The sequence below is a fragment of the Leptopilina heterotoma genome, unplaced genomic scaffold (assembly GCF_015476425.1).
Source record: "Leptopilina heterotoma isolate Lh14 unplaced genomic scaffold, ASM1547642v1 Lhet_27, whole genome shotgun sequence".
NCBI lineage: Eukaryota > Metazoa > Arthropoda > Insecta > Hymenoptera > Figitidae > Leptopilina > Leptopilina heterotoma.
Window position 1 is genome coordinate 3015465 of NW_025110978.1, and position 22138 is coordinate 3037602.

At 27.9% G+C, this 22138-nt stretch overlaps 2 protein-coding genes across 6 annotated transcripts in view; one reads left to right on the plus strand and one right to left on the minus strand.

The window, feature by feature from the left end:
• LOC122503805 overlaps window positions 1-22138 on the plus strand; it is a 244198-nt gene that overhangs the window by 134412 nt on the left and 87648 nt on the right. The gene's annotated exons all lie outside the window — the stretch shown is intronic.
• The window catches only part of LOC122503804 (junctophilin-1-like), a 112883-nt gene that overhangs the window by 67190 nt on the left and 23555 nt on the right, over window positions 1-22138 (minus strand). Inside the window, exon 3 of the mRNA XM_043614504.1 lies at window positions 10857-11068. Coding sequence (XP_043470439.1) covers window positions 10857-11068 — 212 coding nt within the window. The remainder of the gene's footprint in view (window positions 1-10856; window positions 11069-22138) is intronic.

A 22138-nucleotide genomic window follows, 5' to 3' on the forward strand; every position in this document is an offset into this window, starting at 1 on the left:
CTCTATATTTTCCAAAAATCTCGACTCAAAATATGAGTTTCTTTTCTTTTCTTTTTAAATGAGACGTCAATCACGAAACCATTTCTTCTCCTACCTGTCCTCAATATAGTATAAGTAAAAAACAATTTATTTTAATAAAATAGATACTGTTAGAGCATGTAATTTATTCTAAAGGGATTAATATCCAGCGATTGTAATTAATAATAAGGAAATAAATATAGTTGATGGTTGTTATTAATTTTCATAGTGTAAATTGAGAGCAATTATAATTATGCTCTGAGAAATTGATAGCCAAATGAATAGAGTTGAAAGATTGTTGGGATACGATCTGCGAGAAATTAATTTTTGTAAAAATATAATGTCAACTTAGGAGAATGGTTTCATAAAATCTTTAGTACATTTAAAACTTTACAAAGAATTCAGATCAAATTTTACTCTGATAATTTTTAAAATTATTCTAAACTTTAATGAAGTTGACAAAATTTGTATTGCTTTAACTGTAATTAACAAAAGCGAAGTGTTTTTTAAATTTTACGTTGTAAAGTAAGAAAACTGGTTTGAACCAAAACTTTGTTAAGGTAACTAAAAATTTTGTTAGGACAATCAAAAAATGTTTTGTCGTTTCATTGTGTTAATTTTCAAAAATTAGATTTAAAAAAAAATTATTCTCCATAATAATCTTTGCTTACATAAATCCTGAAATGATTACATTCTAGTGTAATACAATATTCTTAAATTCGGAAAAGAAATTTTATTTTAAAAATATCTTTTCTTTCTTCTCAAAAGTATTTCATAGTTTGAGAAACATTTCTACTTTTAAAAATATTAAATTCTATAACTTTAATAATAGAATGCATTTGAAATTATTTTTAAAATGAAAACCAAAAAAGAATTCTTTAATTTAGAATATGTATAGAAAATTAGAATTGTTTAGAAAAATTGTTCAAATAATGCAATAAATAATATAATAAATAATACAATAATTAATACAATAAATAATGCAATAAATAATACAATAAATATAAATAACAATATTAAAAATGTAAATATAGATAATATTTTATTATCTAGAATAATTTTTTTAATCGATTACTATCAAATTTTTATTTAATTGAGAAAACAGATAAGTATTAAAAGTTTTTTTAAATTACAATTTTATAAAACATCTATAGTAATTTTCTTATGTACATCAATGATTTTCTATTTATTTGACGTATATTCTTTTTCTTTATATCTATATAGTTATTTACGATTTTAGTGACGCGCAAAGAAAACTTGTATCGTGAGGTATAAAAAGAGAGCTCGAAAGAGAGAAAAAGAAAAATTGAAGGAAATCTTTAGACACAAGTCAATGTAAAGCAACTCACTTACTAAATTTAGATATCTAGTGTTGACATATGTTTGTTACATGATGCAAACATTATGATCTTTAACTAACTGCAGGTTATATACACGATTCATTGACCTATGGTTTTTACAAATTTGAATACGCAAAAAACTGTCTTTTTTAATTTAAAATATTGATTTTGTGGTATTCACAAGTGACTCAGTTCCTGTTTTCACTTGAGACCCCTGCTCTTTTCAAATTCTTCTTCTATATATACGATTTCAACTATGTTTTTCCGAAATTTTGTTTTTGGAAGACCCATTTTTTTGTAGAATATATACATTTGAAAAAAATGAGTTCATTTTTATCTGGCATCGATTATGTTTTTAGATTAAATATAGAATGAGTTCAAGGTATAGGAAAAAAATTCACTTTAAGCCCAAAAAGTTGTGATCAAGTATATATAGGTCATCACCTCCCACCCTTTCACTCAATTATTCTTCTTCAATAAAGAATATACTTTTTCTATTTTTCTTTGGGCATTGCTTTTAGTCAAATTTGTTGAAATTAAAATATTTAGCAACTTTTTGAATTTTAAAAATAATGTTCTTTACTTGTAATTTTATTTAAGTTTTGAAATTAAATTTGTTTTCTTAACTGAGACATTTACCTCTGGGTTTTAAAATTATCTTTGTCTATTTACCTGCGAGCTTTAACCTAAGGTTTGACCTAGATTTTTGAGGTAAGATTTATCTCTATATAAGTGTCCTTTGGTTTTGGATTATCTTTGCTATTTGACCTACGGATTTTTATTTCTGGCTTTACCTAAATTTTTGAGGTTAGATTTGTCTCCTTACTTGTGATTTTTTCCCTAGGGTTTGGGTTGACCTCTGTTTATTGATCTTCGGATTTTTACTTAAAACTTTTACCTATTGTTTAACTTAAATCTTGAGATTACAATTATCTCTGCTCATTGACCCACGCATTTTAATTTAAGGTTTTTACTTAACCCTTTAACGCCCCCGGAAAGAGAGAAGCAAATTTTTAAAAACCAAACTTGTTCTTAGAGGATTTTAGGGACGCCGAATACTGAAATCAGTTTTTGAAAATTCAAAATGGTGGATCCAATATGATGAACAATTATTTTTAAATTCATTTACAAAAGAAACTTTATGTGATTTTTATTACGTGTGAAATAGGCAAATGTTAAACGACATAGAAAGTGGTTTTTGAATTCACTGATTACTAATCTGATGTTACTTTTTTAAAATTCAATATAGCGTACGACTTTTTAAGAATCTAATGCAATCCGCTTGTAACTTCTTATTTGGGGGTTTTTTGAGTCTCTCATTACAAGTCTGATGTTGAGTTTTTAAAATTGATATTGGATCCACCATTTTGAATTTTGAAAGAGTAAGTTCAGACTCCTAATCAAATGAATCCTATTGACCTATGAATTTTAACATAAGATTTTTACATACATTTTAATGTTTTATTATGAAAAATATTTTTACTATTCATAATTTGTTATTATTTAAGATTATTTTTGTCTATTGATCTAAGAATTTTATATTAATTTGTCTATTAACCTACGAACTTTTATTTTGATAGAAAGTTTAAGGTTATTTTTTCCTGATCTGGATTTTCTCTTTTAAATGTTGAATCGTTGAATTAAAGTGCTAATCGATGTGACATGCTTCAAAGCAAAAAATTTGAGGTTATGTTTGCAATATTGTAAATGGGAGTACATAAAGGGGGTCAATTTTCAATATAAACCACTGACGTTTAAGTAAAAAATTATTTATAAAAACTGATTTTATTTTCAATTAAAGTCAGAAACTTTTAAATTAAAGGAAAAATAACACAAACATAACCTTCAAATAATTTGCTTCTTAGTAATAGTATTTGATCTAAATTTTGAAAATATATTCAGTTTATTTATCTGTGCCTTTGACCTAAATTTCGCGAATTTGTTCTTATCTTAACCGATATAGGTCGCAATTAAGAGTCAAGAGTGTAGTGGAGGGGTGTTAAAAATAAGAGTTTATAAAATATTTAAATAGCTTGATATAATTAGTGATAATATTTTAATTAATACCTAAACTAGATTACGCTTAGTTCAGATAAATTACGTTTAGAACTAGAATTACGTTGAAAAATCGTAAAGTATTTGTGTACTTTTAATTTATGTTATACTAAAGTTAATGGAGCATTTTTAGTATTCGTGTCGATAATAGAAACTCTTCTCCTAATGAGTGGGTTTCATTCAAACTACTCAAGTAATAAAAGGATTATAACGCAATGCAAACATATAATAGTAATTTCCATAAAGACAAAATAAAATGGAGGAAGATTTGCGGTATTGCATTACGATGGAAGGTCACGTCTTGGGATTTTCAGTAAATATTCCTTAAGAGTTATTGTGCTTTTCGCTTCAACTATTCGCGATTCTGATATTTTCAAATTTTTTTTTTTTGAGAAATGTAGGTCATGTGTACTGCAATCATTACCGTTATACTGTTTATGCATGTTAGTGCTTTTCATAAAAATACGAATTCGTCGTTTGAAAAATTTTTCTTCTTTTACTAGAATAAATAGTTTTGAGAAATTTAAAGATTAATAACGGTAATGAAAAAGAAAAATTCTCTTTTAGTTTTATGATTTTGTACTTTTCATATTTTTATAGTTGATTGTATTTTAAAAAATATGCAAATAGTTTTATTATATTTTCATCTACTTTTCCTCACTTGAAGTTTGTATGTTTGTGTGTGAGTGTGTGTTTTATTAGACTCGTTGGATGCATCACGTCTGAGAGAAAATTTGTTTGCTCTACACGACTTTGGAGATCGAGGTCAGTAGTAGTTGGTTTCGACAAAAGAGTGGAAAATTTTTTTTTGAATTTTTACTTTTTTTCTTTTTTTTTTAAACCTCTTTCACATTACTAGGATTTGAAAATCGAGTTGAAAACAAGTTCGAGAATTGAATTTCAAGAATTGAAACTAATCTCAAATGAAAAAATTTAAATTTTAACTATTTTTTTTAACCCTAGAAGGAGTATGTGAATTTACTCACCCTCTAAGGAGTAACTGGGGTGTCCCGACACCCCACGCATTAAACTTGTTTTATAAGGTTTCTATTTGACGTAAAAAAAATGTTGTATAGTGAATTTGATTGGTTTTTTAGTAAGGAATACAACAATATTATTCATATTTTGAAAAAGGGTCAGAATTTCTCAAACGGATCACCTAAAACTAAAAAATTTTCTTTCTGAACCAAAATAGTTTTTTTGACACTTTATAAGGTTAAGAAGAATCCCTAAAAATATTATGCCAAAAAAAAATTTTTTGTAAAAGTTATTAACAATTAAATTTTTTAGTACTGCTAAATTAACAAATTTTTTTTTCATAACGCAATCATAAAAATTGCGTTATTTGTCCCTACGTAGGTGAACGTAAAGTGAGTGTTTTTAGTACGTAGTTACGAAAATACTGCGAATGACAGTTCAGTTCAAAAAAGAGCTTTGTTTGTTCTTGTTCGAGTATTTTCGTAACGCTCGTGTAGTTGCAATTCCGTCCAGTAGAGGCGTGATTAAGTATTCGTTCAGTTATCTATGTTTACCGTGACTTACAGCTGCAACGCAGCGTCTGTCAAATCCTGAGGTTTCTAACCTTCTTTTCGAGATTGCTCGCTCGTTCGTATTGATTATTACTATTTTGATTTATGTCGAGATCGCTCGTGTGAAAAATTCTGTTTTTATTCTTTAATGATATTATTTTTATTATTACTTTGAAGTACACGACTAGGTTTCGGGGGACTTCGCCCCCCGACGCGACCGGTGGCTTGAGGTTTTATAAAATGCGATTCTTTAAAATGTCGAAAATTATTATTATTCTTTTGAGTTGGTTTTTTTGTAGTCGGGGGGCTTCGCCCCCCGAACCCCCTGACCGGAGCTCCGCCCCTGGACCCCGTCGGGGGGAGACCCCCCGAACCCCCCCGCGCGATCAGCTAGTAAGTTCGCTTGACAATGGTTCTGTGTTCCGAATCTTATGTACGCGTTTCTCAACATTCTTTTCAGTTATATATGTTTTTCAGTGTCAACGCCTTTTTATGATTTTGTTATGAAAAGTATCGTGCGCAACACGTGTGGCGGCATTTTGGAACTCGCGCTTCTTTTTCGTAACTCGTCTCCGGTGAGGGCGCCTTCGGCGCCCTCATCTACGACTCGTTACGAAAACTTAGCGCTCGTTCCAAAAAGGCCGCTAGTTTACACTTGTTACGCAATGTACTATTTCGAGTTCCAGTTGACGGATTTTAAAATTAAAATATGGTTTTTTTTCGTCTTGAATTGCACTATTTGAATTTATTTTTTATTTTTTTATTTTTTATAATTTTTTATATAATTTGTTTATAAAATGTTAATAAACAAATATGTTCTTCACGTCCTAACAAAAAATTAAAATTGTATTCTATTCCTTAAATGTCTCCGAGTGTAAAACCGTTTCGAAAAAAATGAGCCTCAATTAGAAAAAAAGTTATTAATAAAAACTGCAGCTGTGTAGAGCTTGATATGACGTTAAACTCGCCCCGCGCACATTGTCTTTCTTTACAACTTACTGTTCAAACTTGTCTGGAAATTACAAATTTTATCTGATTTTCATGGGATTGGTCTTAAATTAAAGGGTATAAAATTTCTAAGAGATCCCTTCATACCAATTTTTGAATTTTAAATTGTTTATATATTTTTTTGTTACTCAAAGTTAACAATTTACACACTGAGAAAAAATTGGACGAACAGTTGCGCTACTAGTGGTAGAGCGGCGCTACTTTCGCTCTAGTGAAAATCTGAACCATATTTGAGCGACAAATTCGGCCAAAATAAAGTAGAAATTCTTTTCCAAAATTTGGGAGAGAGTTTGTTTTAAGAAAAGGAAATTATAGACTGCTTGAGTATATGTGATTTAACATTACTATATATATTGTGAAATATGTATTTTAACATTAAAACTGAAATCTAACAGCACAATAAAAGTTTTTTTTATTAAATTATGAATAGCTATATATTTCAAAATTGAAGTATTGATTTCAATATTAAAATATTGATATCAATAATATAATAATAGGTAATCTTATCTAATGATGAAAATGTTTTTATAAATTAATTAAAATAGTTAATTTTATTTACAATATTTTATTCAAAATTAACAATATAATAAAGAATAATATTTTTACTAAAATGTAAAATACTATTTGCTATATTATAAGAAAAGCATAAAAGTATAAACGAAAAAAAAATACACCCACAAAATTTTGATAATAAAATGAACTTTTTTTTTTAAATTTTTTTATTGTTTATACTCCTGCCCTATTGGCCTTACGCACTTCGACAAGAGTCCCCGAGAAATACTTTTTTGGATTAAGCATAACCATTCTACATATGAAATTTTTTTCTATATATTAACCTAATTTTGCGTCTACAGCCGACTTTTTTATTAGGAGTACTCGCATTCGCCTGGACCACCCGTCAATGGGTTTTCTCGCCAGAGAAGAGGGAAACTGTTGAAAACCTCTCCTGAGTACAACCGGTTTATCGACAGTCGAGTTCTAATGGTGTGTACCGGACAATAATCGACGGTGCACATTATTATACCTCGACGTCAAACCTCCCGCTCAGATTATCTCACGTGCCGGAAAAATACCAAGCCAAATGGGCGCGAACCAAGGGTACTTATACCCTTGGTCCTTAAACGACCGCCAAGCGAGGCATCTATCCGACTGAGCTAATCTGTCGGTCTAATAAAATGAACTTAAAAACGTGATGTTATTTTTTATTTATATTTTTAAAAAATGAGAAAAATTAAACATGCAATTTATAGGTTAGGTTTTATAAACGAAAAAAATACACCCACAAAATTTTGATAATTAAAATCACGCAAATGAAGAAAGTTATATTCACTTAAAAACAAATCCATATTTATTTATTCGACGAAACACATAAAAATATATATACAAATCTAGAAACTGAAACGCGACATGTATACCAATAATAGGGTGAGCATGCGACCGACATCTTTGGGCCAGAATTTGCACCACCAAAGTCGAACCGCTATCCCAAATTGGGAGACAAATTCGCCCAAAACGAAAGTGAGAGGTTCGCCTGCTTTTAAGGCAACGGTTGCACATAAAAAGCCAACTTCACGCCCAACGTTTTTTCAGTGCAATATTTAAAAAAAAATCATGTTTATTTTTTTATTTTTTCATTGCAAATAATTTAAATCGATTTAAACTAGTCTAGCATGACCAGCAGTCAAATAATAATGCATAATACAATTTTGTTTAATTTGTTGCAAACAATGTTAATTAACAAATAGATAACTTTGGTTCTTTTTTATAAAAAAATTTTTTTTGCAGACAAATTTATGTTTATTTAAGTAATCTATGTCGATTTTGGTAAAAAATTATTTTGAATTTAAAAATTACCATTGTTATTAAGAATCATATGAAGAATAATCTAGTTATCAATAATCAAGTAGAGCTTTACATGACTTTAAACTCGTTAAAATAAGAAAAATAGTTTTTCTTTTTGCAGAAATAAGCCATTTATTTGTTTAAAAAGTAAATAATTTGTTTATAACAAATAATTTTTTCTAAAATTTTTGTAAATTGTTAACTTTGAGTAACAAAAAAAATATAAAAAATTTAAAATTCAAAAATTTGTTTAGAGGAATCTCTTAGAAGTTTTATCCTCTTTAATTTAAGACAAAACCCATGAAAATCAGATAAAATTTGTAAGTTCCAGACAAGTTTGAACAGTAAGTTGTAAAGAATGCCATTGTGCGCGGGGCGAGTTTAACGTCATATAAAGCTCTACACAGCTGCAGTTTTTAATTAATAACTTTTTTTCTAATTGAGGCTCATTTTTTTTCGAAACGGTTTTACACTCGGAGACATTTAATTTTGACAATTTTAATTTTTTTGTTAGGACGTGAAGAACATATTTGTTTACTAACATTTTATAAACAAATTATATAAAAAATTATAAAAAATAAAAAAATTTAAAAACAAAAAATATATTTAAATAGTGCAATTCAAGACGAAAAAAACCCATATTTTAATTTTAAAATCTGTCAACTGGAACTCGAGAAAAAAATTTGTTAATTGAGCAGTACTAAAAAATTCAATTGTTAATAACTTTTACAAACAAATTTTTTTTTGGTTAATATTTTTAGGGATTCTTCTTGACCTTATAAAGTGTCAAAAAAAACTATTTTGTCTCAAAAAGAAAAATTTTTAGTTTTAGGTGATCCGTTTGAGAAATTCTGACCCAAAATTAAAAAAATTTTGAAAAAAAACTGTAAAAACCCAAAAAAACACCAAAAAAATTGCAAAATTGACTTTTTTCACAAAAAACGCTGTAGTTTCTTAAGAATTTGATACACTTTTAGGGAAAAAAATTAGTTTTTGTATTACTTAAAAAAACATAATTATTTGAACATCTGAAGTGAAAGAAATTTAAGACAGTTGCCGAATAGTGAAAATCATAAAAATAAACTATAAAATGGACTTTAATAATTAATATTTACTAAAAATGTTGTTATAAATTTAAAATTTTACAAACTTAATATATCTGAATATATTAACATTAAAATTTATAACTTATGAAGTGATTCTGTAAATTAATATTTAATCAAAGTTTTAATTAACAATTTTAAATAACTAATATATGTTAAAATATTAAGGGGCCGTCCATAAACTACGTCACGCCTTAGAGGGGGGGGGGGGTGAATTCATTTTTTGTGACGTTCTGTAGAAAAAATGGCGCTAAAGCATGTTAAATTTGTGACGTGGGACTGTCATTTACCACATTTTTTTGTATTAGAATTTAATCTCTGACTGTAGAGAGAGCACAGAAATTTTTAAAAAATCTTAACTCAAATTTCATAAGTTGTTACAAATACAGAATGTCTATTTTTCATAAAAATAGAATTTTTGTATAAAAATGTTTTTTTTTTATAAAATACAACTTTTTTATGGATTACCTATCAATTTATACTTTATCAGATGATTTTAACTGATTGAAAACGATTTTTTAAAAAAATTTGAAATTACTTATCTTGATAATTTTTCTAACGTTAGGGAGTAACTGGGGTGTCCAGACACCCCAGACGTACTTTAACAGGAGATAGAGATCTTCCTAGAGCAAAACTTTTGGCGGCACATACAGGTGTCAAAAGATAGAGGTTCAAACTAAATTATCAACGGGTTTTGAGCGTAAAAAAATATTGGTTAAGCCAGGGGAATACATTACATTTTGCTTGGGGTGTCCAGGCACCCCAGTTACTCCTTCTAGGGTTAATACAAAAAATATCTGAATTTTTTTCCAAAAATTTTAGTTTTCTGTATGCTGAAACAACTTTTTTATTTTGTGGGAAAATCGATTTTTGTTTGAAACAGATTAAAATAGTAGGTATACGAGAGACAAGTGTTCTTTAATGTTTGCCATAAAGTTAAAAAAGAAGAAAAGAAAAAAAGGAATGTAACAAGTTTTTAAGACCTTTAGAATTGCTCACTGCATTTAAAGTTCAGTTGCGGTAAACTAAAGGAAAATGTTTGGATTTATGTCCCACATATTCTTTGAAATGTGTATAAGTTACTGTAGAGTTTACTTGGCAAGATAAAGAAATACTGTCTTTCTTTATTTTGCCCTCCTGGATAATCCAGGAAACCTATTTTTGTAATAAAAACGAAGATTTTAAAGTTTGTACGTGATATTTCCTTGGAAAAATTACTTAAATACGATTTTGGAATATATTTAAATTAGTTTCGAGTGTAGAATTTATTTTCCATCGAATTTCCATGCCGTTGAATTTCTTTATAATTTATTTCTATTTAGCATTTTTATTTAGTTGAATTTTTTTTTTAAATATGATTTATTTTTATTTCTGTTAAGAAATGATTTTTATATACAAAAATTTTCAAATTTATCGAATTTTTATAGAACAAAATTTCTATTTAGAAATTCTCTTTTCGTAAAGTTTGTACTTTTAAGAATTTACACTTCTGAAATTTTTATTGAACTGCAATTACTATTAAATGGAATTTACGTATTTAACCGATTTTTGATTGAACAGAATTTTGATTTAACTGAATTTTTATTAGAATAGAATTTTAATTTTCTCCATTTTCATATTTCTCTTTTTCTAGTAAAATTTTTTCGTTATACACAATTGAGTTGAATTGACATTATCAGTGGCGCATTTAGAAGCAAATTTGGGGGGGGGGCGATTCGTAAAATAAAACCTTATAATAATGAAGGCATATATATATTAATACCTAATATTACACTGCGAGTAAAGGAGTTGGGGGGGGTGATCGACCCTTTCGCTTGGACATTATTGACACAAATTGATTGACAAAATAAAAATATTTTCGTTATATACAATTCAGTTGAATTGATATTCGCTTTGCAAAGTTGGATTATTTTTTCAAAGATGTCAAAATTTGAATATGGAAAAAAATATTTTCAACTCACCCCCATCTGCGTATGTTTCGGAACCGTAACCATCTTGCAAACCCTGGGCCCAAGTTCCTTCGTACCTCGCAGTAGATGTCGTGGATTGTCTCACTCCATAACGTCCCTTATAACCATTTGTCCATTCTCCACGGTAAAGCCAACGGCCACGGGTCTCCATTCCAAGACCGTGCCGTTTGCCATTTTGCCATTGTCCCTCGTAAAAGGAACCACTGCAAGAAAAATAATAATATTAACAAAATTTTTGTTATTTTCACGAAGAAGGTCTAAAAATAATGAAAAATTGGTAACGTAGTTTATTGTCGTTCCCTAATGAGATTATAATAAGCAATAAATAATAATTAAAATAATTAAATAATTAATTAAAGTTAGTTCGCACTAGCACACGAAAAGCGAATTTTATATTTTAAATGGTGGTTGTGTCATAAATGTGTAGTTATTTTGTCGATTAAAATCTATGTGGATCATATAATGGTTATAGTTTAAAGTTGGCTGACTACACTCATACCTCTTTCACTTGATCTATAACAAGTTCGTGTGTATGAAAGGAAGAGTAATGCACTGGAGTACACAAAGAGGTTATCGACTACCAGAAAAATACTTTAAACTCTTGTAATCCTATTTAATAAACATGTATTCAGTTAAAGGAAAATGTTTTTTTCCTGAATATTTACATTATTTTCAAAAATTGATTTTGTCTCAATTTTCACGTTGCTCCTTAATAATCGAATTAAGAAAAAAGTTTAAGGATTTTTTCTCTATTTTTATAACATTCTTTTGTACTTGAAAATTTCAATTAATTAGTTATTAAATTTTTCAATTAATTAATTTATTAAGTATACAAAATAATTAATTTATAAATTATGTAATACACTTAGAAAAAGAGTTTGCTGCCATAGCCAATTAAATAGTTGCTATAGCGCGATCCAATTAACTGGATGGGTCAACTATTTCTTGGTTGATACATTCAACTTTTTAGCTGCATTACCTTAGCTGCATTACATACATAGCTGGGGTACCTTTTCGCATGGAAACAGTATCCAATAGTTGGATGTGTTAACCAATTAATTGGATCGCGCTCTAGCAACTATTTAATTGGTTATAGCAATAACTCTTTTTCTGAGTGTAAAACAATCAATTTGTGTATTAGTTACTTAGGTAGTTAAATAAATTTTAAATTGATCATTTTCTTGAATAATTAATACATTAATTATTTTATTAAATTTATAATTTATGTCAGACTAAGAACTTTTGTTATTTTCTAACATTTCTTAATTAATCAAATGGAAACATAGTTTGGAGTATTTTTTTATTTTTACGAAATTCTATTTTATTGAAAAATTCCATAAACTAAAATAAGAAAAAAATTTTAAAATTGATTATATAAAATTATTTTTTTGAGGATTCTTGTATCAGTCGACAGTAGAGTAGAAACTAATAATATAATTTACGCTCTTGTTTTTATATATTTTTATATATATTTAATTTAAATATTAAATAAAAGAATAAATAATTGATGATAAATAGTTTTTAATGATTATCAGAAGGAAGAAACATTACACTGAGAAAACTGGAGAGTCAAATTCAGAGGTTCAAAAAGTGTATGTTTCCTTTGCTTATGAAGAGAGTTAAATAGTCCTTCTAAAATAAATTTTGAATTGATAATGGAAATCTACTTGTATATTCTCTCCCATTATATCTGAGGGTTAAAAGTTGCGCAGAAAATGTGTACGATCTGATGCGCGCGAAATTATTTTTCTGACATTTTATGTATTTAATTTAGGGGTTAGGTTGCCATATTTATTCATTTCGCGCCGGATAAGGAAGGGATTTCTCAAGATGGTTAATTTGTCCCTCTGTTAGAGAAATGGCACGAATATCTGTCAATGGTGAATTTGAACATTTAGATTGTTATCCAATAGCTAACTCTCAAATATCAACGATTTGTCCCTCCATATGTTTAGTCCAATACTCCAGTTTTCTCAGTGTAGGGAAATTTTTTTTGAAGCCTATTGTTTAAATATTAAAAATGTGAATTTATGGTTTAAGAATTATTGACAGAATCTTCTTTTACCTGAAATTCGACGGACCTTTACTACTTAAAATATACGAGACTACTTCCATTGCCTTATTATGACTGACTATTACTACTTATAACATGTTCATGTCTTGTCACAAATGACGTTTACTACTTAAAACACATACTATTTCGGATAAGCAAGTAAATATCTGCACAAAAAGACAATAATTATTGAATTTCAGTCAAATATCCTACAATGTTATTTTAAGTATGTCCCATTTTCAATTAAGTTTAAAATAAAAAAAAAATTCAAATGGAAAAAATAATAAAATAATTAAAAAATTTTTTTATTTTAATCTTGAATTTCAAGAGAATAAAGTCTACGATCTCTTTACTTAAAAGTACAAAATATTAAAGCTTCCTTTCCTTTCTTGAAAATGCTTATTATTTATATTTCATGAATCATAAAACTTTGCGTAGTATCCTAAAACTCTTGTTGCAACTGACACTCCTACCAATATACTTTTAGTGTTCGCAACTATGAAAATAAAGGAAAAAAAAGAAACAAAGCTTTCTCTGAAGCAAAACGTTTGTTGAACATTTAACTTCTACTCATTAAATCAGAAAAGCGAGACGTATTTTGTTTCCGTGACAAAAACGATAATATCCCATTCTCAAATGAATTTCATGTTTTTGTATCAAGAAAAATTATTGCAAATACTAAAAACTATATCTCGGTTCTAAAATCGATTTATATTTTCTTTTAATATTTTTGCGCTATTTTTTAAGTACAATAATAATTTTAATCAAAGAGCATTGCTACTGTTACTGGTTCTTTTCAATTGTCTCTTTTTCTTTCCAATTCGTTTATAGGCAACAATTTTTTCTGATATCTATTGGTTATTTATAGAAAATATTGGCGCGAAATTCAAATTTAGTAAAACAATAGTTTGAAAAAATGAAAATCGACAGAAAGAAAATTATTTCCGGTGAAATTCGATGAAACGAAAATTCTGTCTTGAGTTCTAAGAGTTATTAATGCGTCCGAAAAAATTATTTTTAGCTAAAAAAATTAGTACAAAATTATTTCCAGCTAAAAATTAATTTTTTAGTATTTCAATAAAATAACTTCACAAAAAAAACAAAATAAATTGTACAACCTTCTGTAGTTCATTACCTTATCAGACATTGATTTATCCGCAATCGACCTTGGAAATTACCAAAGGTTCAAGAGCAATTTCAAGAATAGTTTTCTCGTTAATAAAACTTTTTTCAATCTATAATATGATTTTTGTCATTCTTTCGATGTCGAATTATTATCAGAAAATGTCTTACAAAGTATAATTCCTAGGAAGAAAAATCCTTCATAACCTTGAACTATTATGTGTCACGGCAGAAATCCCTGTAACCCGGGCTTGTTGTCCTTGCACTGAATGACCTACTTTCAGGATAGCAAGAGTCTCCCGCGTGTTCCAGGTATATACCGGTATACGTGTCAAGGTCTTTCACTCATCTCGAATCGGCGGCGAAACTCGACGAAACGAAAAAAAAGAAAAATACAACACGTGTGCGTCCGGTGTTACACAAACTGTCACTCTGGAATCCCATAAACATTCTTCCAAGGCCAAGGGTTACAAACCCTATTCACTTGATTTTCTTTGAGACGTGAAAAATCTTTTCACAATCAGAACAGAAGAAATGCTTATTTGTCTTCCATAGATGATAGAATAATAAATTCGTGTGTTGTATTGAGTGCGTGTTATATTGAATTTTTTTTTGTAACTTTTCCAGTTTTGTTGGTACTATTAATTTTTTATGAAAAGAAGGCGAAAGATTTATACGCGTGTTGAAGCGAAACCAGAGTATTCAAACAATTTTTTTCAATGGGACGATTTTAATAGTGACTAGCAACAATTCACGCGCGGCTAACATCTTATTCACTTTTTTAAAATAAAATTAGAAATTTTAAAAATAATAGAATTTAAAAATTTTTAATTCATATTTTTTCATAAAAATAAAACATAAATAGGAATATACTTTTAATACTATTATAAATATAATGAACATAATTCTAAGACAGGGAATTCAGGGAAGAGTCAGGAGTTTTTATAGTCAGGGATTAAATTTTTAGGATTCATAAGAAAATTTTGAATTTTGGCATCTTTTTTGTTTGCCTCATAAACTATGAAATTACCACGAATTCTAATACAAAACTTTCAAATTTTTCTATTCAATAAATTATTTTCGTATTTACACGGAGAAACTTTTAATACCAATAATTCTTAAAACTGGTGAGACATTTTAGTATGTTAGGTTAGATTCAAGGGAAAAACGACATAGGTTATAGAAATTGCTATTGAGACTATCAAAAACACTCATTCAGTATATATTTTACAGTTCTTCATAAGGAAACTAACGAAAATTAGTATGTTGTTTTAGAAAGAAAATAATAATTTTTGCAAAGTTGGGAAAGCCATGAATTAAAAAGAAACACAACAAATTAATTGTCTATAGATACTCATAGAGACGATAGTGATACTTGGATCTGATGGTAGATGGCATTAGTGAATGTCACTGTAACTGTAGGTAAATATATTTAACACGACGTAAGAACCTAACCTATATTATTAACGCACACACGCACACGCAAGTAAAGACACGACGATTGGTCACGGAAACCGAAAGATCGCACGATTCGTTAGAAGTACACAGCTGAATCGTCCTTATATATTAAACGAGTGGAAAAATATGTGCCTTCGAGAGAGAGCATTTTTTAAAATAACTTACTAATCAAATTATGTAAATAAGTAAAAGTCGTGAAAAAAATTATGTTATATTGAGGAACAGTTCTTGAATTTAATTTGGCATGAGGAGACATTCACGTTTATTAATAAAAGGTTTTTTTCTTTCATACACGTGTGAATTTCAACTTCGAAAACATTAGGGTTAGTTCGCGACGTCAGGTGATGGTCTCGGTGATGCTCGGACGAAATCGGTTAAGTCCGCCCGCAGTCCTTCCAAAATTGGTATGCTACGTTAGAATGTCTGTTATATATTCTATCTATATGTGGAAAAAAGGTTAGAATTACCGTATTATTTCACAAACAAAAACTAGCATTTTATTCTTTTCTAAAGAAAAATAAGACTATTTCTAATGCAGATAGTAATTTTTGTACACCGAAGGTTGCTTAATATATAACGAACTTATCATATTTTCGTATTAATGTTGAAATTATTAGCACAACGCACGAAAAATCCTCACATTCTAACGTACTTTTAGAATAAACATAACCAAATATATTTAATATTATAAGAAAAAGTTTCTCCGTGTAAGTAATTGAATTCTCGTAAAATTTTCTAATAAAGATTGATTTAAAAATGAATTTCAGTTAAAATTTTTAGATTATAATCGAATGTTAAAAGCATTATAGCGTGAATTGTTAGAAATAATTGAATTTTGAAAAGGTTGAATTGAATTGAATTGTATTGAAATCGTTTACCCAAAGTCCAATGTATGTATGTTTAAAAACATTTTGGAAGTTACCTATCTTCCACATTTGTTTTAGAAATCACGTAAGTTAGAGGATTGTTTTGGAAACTATGTATCTTTCAAGTTTCGTGTAAAAACTAAGTATCTCTGACACTCGCTTTAGAAGCTCTATATTTTAATATTACTATTATTATTTTAAAGTTAATATTTTATTGTAAAATGAAAGTAATTCATTTTACAATAAAATATTAATTTTTTTATAAGTTGGTGCATTAAAATGGATATTTTTAATAATAATTTAATTTTTTCTTACAAAAATATTGTAATATTATTTAGTACTTTAGTAGTTTCTAAAGCAATTGTCAGAGATACGTAGTTTTTGGACGAAACATGAAAGATACGTAGTTTTCAAAACAATCCTCTAACTTACGTGATTTCTAAAACAAACGTGGAAGATAGTCAACCTCCAAAATGTTTTTTAAACATACGTATATTGGACTTGGGGTGAACGAAATGGATTTGAAAATTCTCAAAGAACTTTTTCAAAAATTATTAAAAATAATTTATTTAAAGAAGAATTTGAGTTAAAAATTGTAGAAAATAATAATTGAATTGATATGATGAAAATAATTTTGATCGATTGTTATTGAGAAATAAAAATTATACATAAAATGGGTATATTTCTTAATTCTTAATCATAATTTTTTAACAATGTTAACAATTCTCTAATATTTTTTATAAATAAAAAGCAGAAAAATTTGCATAATTTAGGTCATTCAAACGAAATTTGTTATTTAAGAAAGCAAAATGTAATATTATATAATAAACAAAATGGCAGTGCCGGATTAAGAGGGGGGGCAGGAGGGGCCATTGCTGCACAGTCTAGAAAAATTGAGAGAAAAAATTAAAACTCCTGCAACACAATCATTGAAGTCTCAGCTTTTATTTAAGCCTTTAAAACTTAAAATCCGTTCAACAGTTTTTGAAATATCTAAAAAAATGTCCAAGCATGTTTTTCTAAAATTTAGGCGGTGATACACACTTATTGCACTTTTGCTGCTCGCCTGGTTCATTGCTGCAGGGCCGAACAAACGGCATATATTATGGGTTCTTACATCTCCATTTTTTAATATTAAATACAATCCTTTATAATATTAACATATTCGTCGTCGTTTTGTCGTCCGTCGTTCGTGTATTTCCGTACTTCATCGTTCAGTCGTTCGACTTTTATCATTTATTCATCGTACAATATACATATATAATAATACTCATTGTATACATACATATACGCATGCGCAGTAGTGTTCTGTCAATCAATGTCAGGCATGCGCAGTAGTGTTCTGTCAATGTCAGGCATGCGCAGTAGTATTCTGTCAATGTCAGGCATGTGCAGTAGTGATCTACCAATGTCAGGTATGCGCAGTAGTGTTCTATAACGCATACGCAATAGTGTTCTATCACTATAACGCATGCGCAGTAGTGTTCTATCACTATAACGCATACGCAGTAGTGTTCTATCATTATTACGCATGAGCAGTTGTGATCTATCACTATAAAGCATGCGAAGAACATTTAGAACTTCAAAATTGAGTTTTTTAATCCATACACAATCTAAAAATTATTTTTCTACAATACAAAATTTCCAAAGCCCAAAAAATGTTCAAAATCTTAAATTTCCAAAATAAGAAGTGTTGAATTGTAATGTAAGTGAAAAGGATTAGATTATTGAGTATTGAGATTTAACAATTCTATTTCTGTGTAAGATATTTTTAAAAAATCATTATTGTCAACGTTTTACAAAAATTTAAATAACTTCTAAAAACATGAACACTTTTAATGATCTTAAGCTTACTTTAAAGGTTATTTTCTGCAGAATGGGAATTACTTGTAGACATTAACGTGTAATTTTTTCTTAGAAATTGCAGGTCAGCAAAGTTATACACAAAAATTTCAATTTGAAATAATTTTTTTGTACAAAAACCTATCCTTCAAAAAATATAAAACATGATATGATGTAGATTTTTCAAGAAAATTTAGTAAAAAAATGTTTGAATTTTAAAAATTATTTTTTTGTTAACCCGTTTCCTGTTAACGACCGTTGGGTAGTAAACTTCTTAGCGCAAAATAAATGCAATTTCTTATGTAAATTATAAAATAAATTGTTTTATATCATTATTAACACACTATTGATTGCAATGATCCTAAATTAAGTAATAAATAAATTATTATTTATTATTTTTAAATAATATAACAATTTAAAAACAAGTAAAATTTATGAAAATTTATTTTTAATTTAAGTCACATAGTGTATAAGGGTTTTTGGAGTCGGTGAATTTAATTAATTTTAAAAAATTCAAAATGGCGGACATCATTTTTTAAATTCATTTGGATTTTTATCAATTTCAGTACCTAATGGTTTTTCAGGTCGCTGAATTTGAGTTTGACCATCATTTTTAAAACTTCAAAATGCAGGATCCAAATTGGCGGACATACTTTTTGAAAATTTTTTAAATTCATTTGGATTTTTATCAATTTTAGTATCTAGGGATATTTTGGGTCACTGAATTTAAATTTGTCTTTCAAAATAAAAAATTATGAATTCAAAATGAGGGACGTAATTTTTTTAATTCATCCCGATTTTTATCAAATTTTGTACTCTATTCTATATCCTTTGCATTAGCTGATAAAACGAATCATGACACCAGAATGTGCCGCGTGGAGGCTGCAAAGGTTTTACATTACACTTTCTTTTCTTTGTTTTTTTTGTTTATAATATCTGTTTAAAATTTAAAAATTTTGTCCGACATATAACATCATGGAGTTTCCTAAAAAAATTATTTTCTCAAAATTTAAACCTGCCTTAATAAGTGGTTAAATTTTGAAAGAAGTGCTTTTTGATGTTTTTGAGAAAAAAATTTTTAAAGTTTGCGCTACGAGTTTTTGTGCGTTGCGCTAACTAAGTAGCGCCTATATCAGTGTATTTTAAAAGATGATATGACCTTTACTGCTCGCCTCTAATACATTTATTAATTATATACATATATATTATTATTATAAACAGTTTAACTATATATTTTTAACTTTTTTATAAACATTATTTTCCTTTTTTATTGTAAAAAATCTTTTCCTCTACACTTTATCCAGGCTTATATTTCTAATTTTGTATTGTTATGGTCTTCAGTGGAACAAAAGTCAAACGTTATTGTGTCAAATTTATTTTCTACTAACTGAAAAAATGCTTTAAGGAAAAGATTTTTTACATTAACCCATTGATGCCTATAGGCAAAGGAATGCAGATATAATAAAAGTAACTATTGGAATCCTGGCATGGGATCTAATGACAATTGAGTACCTGCATGCAACAACTCGCCGAGCGCTTGGGCGCAAGCGCTAGTAACAGTCGGGGAGCAGTGAGCGCCTCTGCGCCACTCACTGCCACCCGACTGGTATTAGAGAGTGCGTCCGAGCGCTCGGCGAGTTGTTGCATGCAGGTACTCAATTTTTGTCGTTGAATGTTAAAAAAATATTTTTTAACCATTTTTTTTATAAACAAATGAAGAGAAGTCGATTTTTATAAGAAACTTATAGCGCTATTTCATTCTACGCTAAAAACCACTACGAAAACATATATTACATAATTTTTAAAAAAAGACCTATTGGTGTAAAAATGTTATAAACAGTTAGCCTGCATTCATACTGTATGATGTATAAGGATCGTTTTTAAAGTTAAAGATTTTTTTTAAACAAAATTAACTTAATCAGGAGAGTTTTTGACGTTAAAAATTTTTTAAACAAAATTTTTACCTCAAAAACTATTTATGTAAGTGGAAATAAATAAGTAAAATGTCTTCCGAGCGAGCGATAGCGAGCGAGGAATATGACGCTAGTAGTAAATTAAAAGAAATTCAAGTAAGAATTAAGAAATAAATACAAAATTATTTTTGTTAATTTACTATTTCTTATTATTTATTTATAAATTATTCAATTTTTTAAAAATTAAATAAGTATAATGTAATTGTCTCTTCAATTGCCATTTTAATAAAAACAGCAATGTAAAAGCTGAAGAGCTAAAAAATGTTGTCATTAATGGAAATAATGTTCATATGAAGAAATTGTTAATAAAATTAGTGGAACTGAATCTATAAAATTGTATGTAACACAAAACATAAAAAATAAACTTTTTTTTACCAAAGTAAACTACTATCTGGGTCAAAATAAGTGAAACCGGACACTTGAAAAATTTTTATCTCCAATTTTCAAGTTATCTATGATTTTTAGTAGATATATGAGTACACTTTTTCCCCCTAAAATATTTTTCAAAAAAAAATTTTATTTTTGAAGTAATTAGGTATTGAAGTTTTAGGTCATTTTATTTTCATTTTATTATTACTTTGAAACAAATAAAGATAATTAAGTAATTTTTTTTTAAATTAAAGCTTAAAGTCTATACTTTAAAGATGAAATAAAGCGATTGCTAAAAAATGAAAATTTATAATTGTTATTAACAATTCTTTTAAACAATTGCAAATTGAAGAATGTTATCAATGTTTTTGAAAGATTAAATTACGATATATTGATGTGCAAAACTATAAGGATTCATTTAAAAAAAAGAAAAATGAGTAACCTCCAATATTATAGAAATTGTGTAGATTTTTCTGCCAAAATGCAGGCCAAAATCGATTTTTAATCTTAAAAATCCGCTTGAAAGCGTGAAGTTTCTAACAAAACAAAAGAAGATCTTATTTATTCGTTTGCAATTTTATCTTTTTCCAGGAACTTGAGTCAATTTTTGCTTGCATTTTGTCAGCAAAATTTACATAATTTCTATAATATTGGAAGTTACTCATTTTTCTTTTTTTTAAATGAATCCTTATAGTTTTGCGCATCAATATATCGTAATTTAATCTTTCAAAAACATTGAGAACATTCTTCAATTTGCAATTGTTTAAAAGAATTGTTAATAACAATTATAAATTTTCATTTTTTAGCAATCGCTTTATTTCATCTTTAAAGTATAGACTTTAAGCTTTAATTTAAAAAAAAAATTACTTAATTATCTTTATTTGTTTCAAAGTAATAATAAAATGAAAATAAAATGACCTAAAACTTCAATACCTAATTACTTCAAAAATAAAATTTTTTTTTGAAAAATATTTTAGGGGGAAAAAGTGTACTCATATATCTACTAAAAATCATAGATAACTTGAAAATTGGAGATAAAAATTTTTCAAGTGGCCGGTTTCACTTATTTTGACCCATCTATTTGAACAAGAAGGTTTTGAATATGATAACTTATATATATATATATGTAATAATTAAAATTGATAAATATGAGATTTTCAATGAATATTAAATCGAAAGTTAAAAAACATTGAGAAGGGTTCCAAGTAAGAACCCACTTTATGTGCCGCTTGTTCGTATCTGCAGCAACGAACCAGGTGAGCAGCGAGAGTGCAATAAGTGTGTATCACCGCCTAAATTTTAGAAAAGCATGCTTGGAGATTTTTTTAGATAATTTAAAAACTGTTGAACGGATTTTAAGTTTTAAAGGCTTAAATAAAAGCTGAGACTTCAATGATTGTGTTGCAGGAGTTTTAATTTTTTTTCTCTCAATTTTTCTAGACTGTGCAGTAGGGTGTCTCAAAAAAATAAAAAGTTTTTTTTTATTGGGTTTCATCCCCTAAAATCCTTTCAAATTGTGTAAAAATAAGAACACAATATTTGGAAATAAAAAATTTTAATATTAACCCGTGGTTCAGACCCTTTGAACCA